The sequence below is a fragment of the Puma concolor genome, chromosome C1, assembly GCF_028749965.1.
Source record: "Puma concolor isolate L17-30 chromosome C1, mPumCon1.1.hap2, whole genome shotgun sequence".
NCBI classification, from domain to species: Eukaryota; Metazoa; Chordata; class Mammalia; order Carnivora; family Felidae; genus Puma; species Puma concolor.
In genome coordinates, this window is record NC_141674.1 from 97,094,373 (window position 1) to 97,104,096 (window position 9,724).

Below are 9,724 nucleotides of genomic sequence, written 5' to 3' on the forward strand. Positions count from 1 at the left end.
TACATAGCATTTTCCTGGCCAAGAGTATCAAAGTGAACACATTTGCACAGTGTCTTCTGAGTGTTGGCTTCAGTCACCTAACTTTATTTGAGAGTTATAGATGTCTCTTTTACAGAGGAGCTTAATCTGCCTGCAGACATTCCCAGCTACTTGTCTTCCCAAGGAACACTGTCGGAGCCACAGGAAGGCTACAGTAACTCTGAGGCAGGCAGTCATCAGCAACTTATGCCTCCCACCAGTGGATATTTGCACAAAGGCACTGATGGTAATGACTCTTTGTTGTATATGCTTACAATTTCAGCTTATTCTGTTGAGTTTAGTTTTCAGTGTACCGTTTTCCCCATTAACCCGAGGCAACATTTTAAAAGTAAGATACTCACGGAAAACATTTGGCTGCATGCAAAATAGGATGGAAATTGACTGGAAATTGATTGGATGGAAATCTTAACAGAGAAGAAAACCATCTGACAGAAAGGAGAAACACATCCCAAATCAAGGGATTGGTGTACACAGCAAAAGCTCCCAAACCAAAGTAGGAGATGCTCTAGAAACTTTTCTCAGGTGTCTGATCCTTTAAGGCATGAGCACTCTTCAGACCATATCCAGGGAGGTTTGGGTCTCCTGCTGGCAGGTTGATACTAAAGTTTTTAGGGCAGTGATGATTATCAGCATATGTTGGAGAACAGCAGAGAGATACAACATGTTCCCTAGTTAAATGAATCCCACTTCCCAATACTACTTCTCTCCCTCGCTCCACCCTTCCTGCAGGGAGTGACAGAGCTCAGGGAGATGAATTAAGGGATAGAGGAATTGGGTTTGATTCCTAGTTTCTCTTTCCAGCTCTGGGACCACGAACAAGTTACTTAAATCTGAGCTTTGTAACTTTCTCATTTTTAAAATAAATAAGCAATATCTTATAAAGCACTTCTCTCAAGACTTTCATAGATCCTTTCAACAAATCTGTGTAGTTCTTCAAGTATTGTTCAAATGAAAGGCCTATTCTATTTGTACAGAGATTGTTTAGGCCAAGGGTTAACAGAATTTCTCGGTTTAATCGATAAATTGGATTTTGTTTTGGCTTTCCATGGAAAGGGGGCTACTGCTAGCATTTAAAAGCATCTTTAAATGTCTCTACTCTTTGAAATTGGTGGGCAGTAACACTGCTTTCTGGGCTAAACTAAATTACTTCTAGGTCTCTTCCAGTTCTAACACTGTTGCCTGGTCAAGAACAATTACTTGTTCTTTATTTCTCACTCTCTTTCCTGTCTTTCATCAGTTTTCAAAACACATAACTGGCCAGGGAGCTCATTATTAAACTTTACTTCTGCCAAACACGTGTGTATCAGGCAGGACTCTTGACCATCAGAAGCCTTCTCGAGGGGTACTGTTAGTAATGAGTGTTGCTTAACTCCCTGATGGCACGAAAGGGATGCGGGTTTTTGTGAAGTCATCATAACTCCTTGTTCTCTGCTTTAGTTTGCTTAACTCAAACATGTGACTTATAGCACAGTGCAGCCTTATCTTGGCCCTTGATTTGGGCCTGACCTGTACAGGCTGGACAGAGATGGTTTAACCTAGCATTCAAGAGCATGGGCTCTGGAGCCAGAGTGCCTGAGTTCAGATTTCACCTCCTTACCATAACAAGGTGGAGGCATCTATGAGCAAGTTACCTCATTTCTCTGTGTTACAGTTACCCCATCTGTTAAATGGGGATAACCATAGTACCTACCTCATAGGGAGGTTGTGAGGATTAAATTAGTTAATTCACAGAAAGACCATGAAACGGTGTATTGAATAAGTGCTGAATCAGTGCCAACTATGATGATAATGATGGCGGCTGGTGAAGGAAACTGGTTATTGGCAAAGCTGATTCCTTAACTGAAGGATTCTTTCCTTTGTTGTCGTCAGGTGGCACTGGCACCCGGGTTATTTGCTCTGATTGTTACGACAATGCCAACATCTACTCCAGGACCCGAGAATACTGTCCGTACACCTATATTGCCGAGGAGGATGTTCTGGATCACACGCTGTCCGGCCTCATGGTCCAGATGCCCAAAGAAACATATTTGGCACATGCTCCCCAAGATGCCCCTATCTTGGAGAGCCTGGTGTCATCAGCAGACAGAGAGTTGGCCGCCTTTCCCGCCAACCATGAGAGAATAAATGAGAAGAAACTTCCCTCCACACAGATGAACAGTGGTAAAGGGCACAGCGTTTTTTGTTTATTTTGCTTTGTTTTTACCCTCCCCTACTTGTTTTTTCCTTCTGATTTGACAGGAAGCAAGCCAATTGGTATAATGTAGTAACGAGCTACTATTAGCTGGTGTAAACTGGAGCCAGAGATTTTTAGGGATAAGGGTTACAAAGAAGTCTGTATCTGTAGGGTGGAAACAGCTTTTGTGGGAGTATCAAGGTCACACTCCTAAAGCTTCAGAAGCCGTACAGAGAAAGCTTCTAAAAGGGGTCATATGGGTGTTAATTGTTTCTTCCATCTTTATGTAAATAATGGAGATTGGAAATGCTAAGGATATAATCTGGGCATAATTCGGTGGAGGTTTTTATGGAGAAAATTTAAAAATGTTTTGGTCACTGTTCTCTCAGGTAAACATCGAATGCCAGGATCACTTAGCTGGTGCTGTGGGGTGTTACGATCCAGGGCCATAAGTGAGGAGGCAGTTTTGGGATAGTGTCTGCTGGCCCACATGGCCTGGGAAAAGAAGTATATGTTACATTGTGCAGATGAGGCATTTGCTGACAACTCTTTCTAGACCATGAAGGGCCCTCCTTAGCATGTCTTCTTGTCCCTCCAGGCTTTTCATCAACTGTCACCCTCTTGTCAACCTGAAATGGAAGAGCACAGGAAATTGGGGAGGGGGAGGACTATAGGTGCATCCTGGGGTGGGTCTGGTGGGAGTAAATGATCTGACATGGGACTTTTAAGATACATGCTCTGTTCTTTTTTTTTTTTTTTTTTTTATTTAAGTTCTTATTTTTAGCAGTACATTTTTTCTTAAGTTTATTTATTTTGAGAGGGAAGGGCGTGGCAGAGAGAGGGAGAGAAAGAATCTCAAGCAGGCTCTGCATTGTCAGCACAGAGCCTGAAGCAAATCTCGATCTCACGAACCAGGAGATCATGACCTGAGCCAAAGTCAAGAGTAGGACGCTTAACCGACTGAGCCACCCAGGAGCCCCTGAATTTTGAATAAATATATAATAATTAATTAAGAAAGCCTCTCCAAAGATTTCTAAAGAGAATACAAGTCAGAGAAGAGTATATTGTCACTGAAGTTCAGTGCCCATGTTAGAAGTGTGCCAACGGTAAATCCATGTTCCTGTGTCTTGAAAGAGGTACACACATACGAAAAAATTTTAGTAAAAGCAAAAATGCAGTGCATCTTTTTCCTAACTTTGGGGACATCTTATTGTTAAGCTGGTCTGTAAGTGAGGAAGTGTGCAAATGAATGCTCTGGTGCCCTGCTCATTCCTAAGTGGGGTGTTCTAGCTCCTTCCCACTCAAAGTGTGGTGTCAGCTTCGGCATCACCTAGGAGCTTTTAGAAATGCAGACCGAGGTTCCCACCCCAGACCCAGTGAACCAGAGTCTTTATTTTAACAAGATCCCCAGGTTATTTGTATGCATATTAAAGCTTTAAAAGCCCTGTGCTGGTCTACTTTTCCCTTGGGTTTTGTTTTTGTTTCTGAGTGTTTGTTTCCAGAATGTTTTGCTAACTTTTTCCAAAATGCATCCCCATGAAGTTAATATAACTTTCAGCAACTGATATTTGGGGAAAGAGTTCACCACTGCAGTAGATAAGGTGAATGAGAAATGCATATTTTTGAAACCACAAAGTACAGATAATCTGATTTAAAATTGCTGCTTTGGGTTATTATTTTGTTGTTAGAATTATTGGCATGCTAGAAGCTGGAGGGAAGTGGTTGTTTATTTTTAAAAGAATTTTTTTTAACGTGGGCATTTGTTATTTAAAGATGTAATGGCTGCATTGAATGAGCGATTTTTGTCTGTGTGTCATGCAACTTTCACGACAATATGGATGCTATTTTAGTCTGTTTCCATGTGTCTAAAGCATTTTATTTTTAAATTTTTGTAGCGGCAGAACCACTAATAATAGATGAAAGGAGAGGACATAGCTCCTGGTTTCAGTAAATAATTGGTGAAGTTTGTTGGGTAGAAGGGCTTGAAAGACCATGGTTCCCGTTTCTATTTTGTTTTCTTTTGTTAATTGTTGCTAAGAAGATGGCAAGTATACATTTGCTCTCAGTGTCCTTATTCAGGAATATTGAGCATCTTTTTTTGGAGGATTTGGGTAGAAGAAAATTAAGTTTTAGACCATTCGTTTTGAACTTCCGTTTGCCACTAATTATTGTCTTTCATTGTCAGAAACATTGCAGCGGCCTCTGTGGAGTGCAAGCAAAGAACGAGGCCTGCCTCATCCTCCCTTTTCCCAGCAGCCGGTAATTGAGTCACCGCAACTCCATCAGAGCGAGGGTCTGGCGGAGAGTGGTCCAGACTGTTCCACATCCTCCATGCCCTGTCACAGGTTGCACAACCACGCTTTTGACTTTAGTAGGACTCGGAACATTCAAGACGGTTGTGAGGGCACATGAAACCCACTCCAGGATGAAATCTGGGCAAAGACTCAAGGTAATTAATTTTGTATTTACTACCTCAGAGTTCAGAAGAAACCCCGAAGTCAGCATTTGCTTTCCCTATCTGCAGTTACATCTGACCACACCAAGGTGGGCCGGGCATTTGTTTGGGCTTATACCTGATGAAGAAGGGGTAATGGCTGACAGAAATGGGTACATCTAATAAAACACATGCAGCACGGGCAGAGGAAAATACAGGACAAATGTGCCTCCTGATGGTTCCACGGGGATGTGCCCAGCTGTGCATTGCCTATTAGGAAGAGTCTCATTGCTGCTTAACATGCTGGATTGTCTCAACCTGCGGAATGATTCTAAGAAAACATCACTGTTCTGTTTTGTCTTCCAAGGAATACAAATAACTTTAGAGCCCTCTGGGAAGTGTGTCTGGGATTCTTCAGTGGTTTTAAGCATATAGTTGAGACTGGGCTTTGATATTCAAGGTCTTTGATAAGAATCCCAGGCATGACCAACTGTTACCATGTCAGTGGGTGTTGTATTCTTGTGAATCTTTTTTTTTTTTTTTTTTTGTCCCTATCGCCCAGGGATCTTATTGTAAATACATGTGCATTTATAAATAATTTTTGTATTCATTGACCATATGTGTTGGCTGTATTGTAAATATTTTTGATATGCCAAAATTATATATAATATCCAGTTATAATATTGACAGCAGCTTCTCAGACCACAGATTTTGTATAACTCGGTTTAGCGAACCTAAAGACTTTGCTTAAAGTTTTAAAAATGTATTTGTTAAGAAGTATATGTACAGAGGCAGGGTACCTAGTGATTGCGTACACACAAACACGATCTTGGTGTAATTAACCACTTTCTTCATACCTAAAAGTTCATACATCTAGTCATTTGCCATCTGTTTACAAGTGCCGGGTAATACTACCTTTCTAAGCATAAAAAGACTCAAAAGACTAGCAGTCTTGTTATAGCCGTGTGCACATAGACAAAGGAAATTTTCTTTTGGGAATATCTTCTTTCAGCAAAGTACGTTGTTGACGAGGAAACCAAAGATTGCTTCTTTTCTATTTGTTTGTTTTTTTTTAAATAATATCTCTTCTACCAATGCACAGTATATCTTAAGAAGGGAAGAGTGCTTTTAGGAGTCATTGAATGTGCACAGATTCTTACACTATAAAGCTTTAGAGTGGTCCTTGTTTTGTACAAGTGATTATTTAAGCCAAAAAGTTCTCTTGAATTTCTGTGATAGCAAAAAACTTTCTGTGAACAAAGGTCTTCACACTCTAATGGAATGTAACGGACCAAAGTTCTTTTTTTGTCTGTGCTTTCAGATTTTCTTACCTAGGCTGTCAGATCCTGTCCTCTAAACCTAGTGAGCACTAGTTACATCCTGGATAACTTCCATCACTGAAATGCAAATCTCTGTTTCTAAGTTACTGCGCATTTCAAGGGTTCTAAACTCACATAATATCTTCGCTTTTTGCCAGAAAGTTGAATTGCACACTGGTTTTCAATCCTCAGATTTTTTCTCCCATAGACAGCAGCACCTCTTTAGCTGTTTCTCCTGCCAAGCCTTTCTCTCTTTCCTTTTTAAACTGTCAACCTCTGTTCATTTTTACTTTGAACTTCTTAAATATCACCATTTTTCTCTCCTTCCAGTTTGTGACTCCTCTTCTTCCTTACCAGCGTGCACTGTGATCTGTACGGGACTGACTTTGAGTCAGGACCTAGATTTTGTTCCCAGCTCTGCTCCTTACTGGCTGTGCAGTCGGGGGCGAGTCTCTTCACTTCCAGCCTGATTTTCTCGCTTATGAAATGAGGGCATTCTGCTAGCTAGTCCAAAGCCCTTTCCAGCTGTAACGTCCTGTGAATTTGTGATCCCTCCAGGAGCCAAGGAGGATTAGGCTACTCCAATAAAAAGCTGCTTTCATGGGACGTTTGTTAGAGTAACAGGGGTGGTGCTGCTTCCTCTGACTTGAGCCAGACTCCCTTCCTCCATAGCAGGGGTGACAGTGTAAGAAATACAACTAGAAGAAACACTCTGCTTTGAACCAGTCTCAGCAAACAAAGAGTCTTGACTCGATGGAAGCCACCAACTGCTCTCTCGAGCAGCAGCTCTGAAGGCTAGTGCCCCAGCACACCACAGCGTCAGAGTCTATTGAGGCCGCACTGTGGCTGATTTGTGGCTAGTTCGTGACTCCCTCACCTTTCCAGTGTATTCAAGGTTACCCTGTCACTACCCTGAACTCCCACTCAGAATCTGGCAGACTTTCTTGAGTGTAAAGGTGTAGTTATAGCAAGACTGTTAAGGGTGACAGGGCCAACAAACAGGCTGGGAACCAGTGTTCTAGAAAACTTCGAAGACAAGAGCGCTGCCTCTGCCCTGGCAGTGGTCCTACTACTTCTAGGACTGGTCTGGTCTCCTGAACAGCCAGGTTCACCCTTACATCACCTCAAACAGCTGAGATGTCCTCCTAGATACTCCTAGCTTGCCTAAATAACCAAAAAAAAAAAAAAAAAAAAAAACGAGTCAAGAATTTGTTTAAATATCAAGAGCCTTACCCATGGTCTTAAAAAATAATAATTTAATAAATTCTAATCTTAGGAAAAGAAATTCCTGAAATTTTTCATTATTGCATATGCTTTTGACCAAGAAGTGATTTAACCCTTACCCGTAGACAGAGTTAGTGGCTCATCAGTGTTTCCTCCCAGCATGTAAGGTCTGCCTAATGCCTCTTGAATCAGGGATGTTGCAAAGCCAAGCAAGTCAAAATGCGGAGAGAAATACTCTCTTGCCCTTCACCCAGTTATCACCCTGTATCAGTAGGGATGCCTAAGTCCTCTTAATTTGTGCCCCTCTTAGACTGATTCTTTAAGTCTATCTGGAAGAAGAAATAGCATCTTTCTTTAACTCCATGCCTTCCTGGCACATGGTCTACACCTAAGCCATTGGCTTTCTGTCATTCAGCAGCTTCTAAAGTGCTTTCCCTAGTGTGCAAGTTACTCTATGGGATACAAAGTATCAGAAACCCTCTAATGTGCCATCTCAGAGTGTTTTATGTGTATTTTTCTGAAAGGTAACTTTAATATTTAAAAAGAGTTGCCTTCACACTGCCTGTTGGTGGGTTGTAAAAGGAACATTAAGATATTGAGCAACTTAGACTCTTACCCATTTTCCTAAGAGATGGGAGATGCGATAAGTCTTTAATTACTTAAAGTTTTGCCATGAAATAGGATTAAATTCATTCTTTTTATTCCTGAGGACCGGGGTCGTATCTGCCCCCATTTTGTGGGGCAGAAGTTACAGGGAAGTGCAGTATACACTTGCCAGTAATTCTGTATTAACTAATTCTCTAACAAATTCGTCCAGTAATTGGAATAATCAGCGTTTTGTGGGGAAAGTACACTCAGAAGCCAAATAATCATCAGTTCGTAGCATTGAAGAAATTTCTACATTGAGAATGGGAATATGGGCGAGATGACTGTTAGATCTCTCTCAGTTTTATCATTGGAAATTTCCAGAAGCAATCTGACAGTCTTAAAACTTTTTCCTTCAAAGTCTTTTATATACAGTAAGTATAGAGCACTAAAGACATTTTTTTCAACTAAAGAGTTTTGGTTTTGGGTTGACATAAGGAGCCTGTTCTGTGCTAATGGCTGAAACCATGAAACTCTGGGCTTATTCTGCAGAAATCTATAACTAGTTACTAACACAAATGGCATTACCATAATAAAAACTTTAAAAGTCTATATAATATTATAACCGTCCTTTTTACTCTTTAATTTTATTCCTGTTTCTTCTTACCAGCAGGACTCCGATTGGAATGGGGTTGGAATTGTGGTGTTCACACCCAGTATTTTACCCAAGTGTGTTACAGCCTTTTCCAAAATAATTTTAATATCCACAGAAATGCTAGAAGGTAATGGAGCCACAGAGGTAAATTTACTGCCATTTCATGCTACGTGCTCCATTTCTGAGTTTGCTCCTCAGTGCAGATTACAGGGGTAATTGTGAAGCAGTTGGGCCTTACGAGGTTGTGCTGAGATTTTTGGCAACCTGTAGGGAATGTCTCATTCTTCTGTGACATGGCCTCTTTCCAGTCTGGCAGATGTTTTTCCCTCCTGCTTCTAACTTAGAACTTTTTTGTATAGAGTGCAGTCTAAACCACCATCAGTTAGCCTTAATTTTTTTTTTTCTTTTTTGGACACCTGCCTGGTTTGTTGACAAAAATAACAGGTTCTGAATTAAGAGATGTATTACAAGCTGCTCTTCACAAAACAACACCCTTGAGCCCATGAATCATCTGGAGATTCTGTGAGTGATAAGAGGTCAGGGTGTGTGTGTGTGTGTGTGTGTGTGTGTGTGTGTGTGTGTGTGTGTAGTAATCTTTGGACCTGCTCCCTCAAGGTTGTGTGTTGAGTGTGTTTTAGCAATCCTAATAATCTCCACCAATGAGTGGGGTGAAGGTGAAAAATCATCTTGATTTGAGCCTGTTTTTAGATACAAAGAGTAAAGTGATCTTTTATCAACTGTAACTGTCTTGAAAGAGAAATTGATCATCAGGTGGTCAAGTGCTCTTGGAGTATCTCTTGGCTGCTTAAAGTGGCCTCTTGATCCATAGTAAGACTATTTCTACCCTCTCCTTTTCCCCCTTTATCCCACCGGAGGACATCAGTCCTAGTAGCCCTGGTACTAGATGTACCTAAAGAGAGTTAAAAGCCAAGTTGGTGTTCAGTGTGATCCTTTCCTAGTATCTATTTATATTTTCTCACACATGAGAATGTATATTTTATAAAGCATGTGTTTGTTTGTCTACCTGTTTGTCTACTGTAATATGTCTTCAATAAAGCTAAAATACATTATCATTTTCTGGTCTTCTCTTGCCTGAAGTATAAGGGGGGAAATGGTGCATTTTTCAGTTTTTGGTCCTTTGAGAGGGTCTCCAAATAGTTGTGCAAGTTATTGCCAATGTCTAATTTCTGCTGTGTTTGAGTCACAGACTTTCTTGAGCCTGCCTCTGGAACACTCTGCACCCATGAGCTGCCCAAGGGCCGGGGCTCTCTGCCTCCTTCCTATTGTCCACCCTG

The 9,724-nt window shown here is 41.1% G+C and overlaps 1 protein-coding gene across 5 annotated transcripts in view; it reads left to right on the forward strand.

Moving 5' to 3' along the window:
- Positions 1-9,499, forward strand: part of LRIG2 (leucine rich repeats and immunoglobulin like domains 2) — a 62,187-nt gene extending 52,688 nt beyond the window's left edge. For all 5 annotated transcript variants that reach the window (XM_025935102.2, XM_086717864.1, XM_086717865.1 and 2 more), the window contains 3 exons: positions 116-265; positions 1,909-2,199; positions 4,398-9,499. In XM_025935102.2, coding sequence (XP_025790887.2) covers positions 116-265; positions 1,909-2,199; positions 4,398-4,624 — 668 coding nt within the window. In that variant the 3' untranslated portion in view covers positions 4,625-9,499. The remainder of the gene's footprint in view (positions 1-115; positions 266-1,908; positions 2,200-4,397) is intronic.
- The last annotated feature ends 225 nt before the right edge of the window (positions 9,500-9,724 follow it).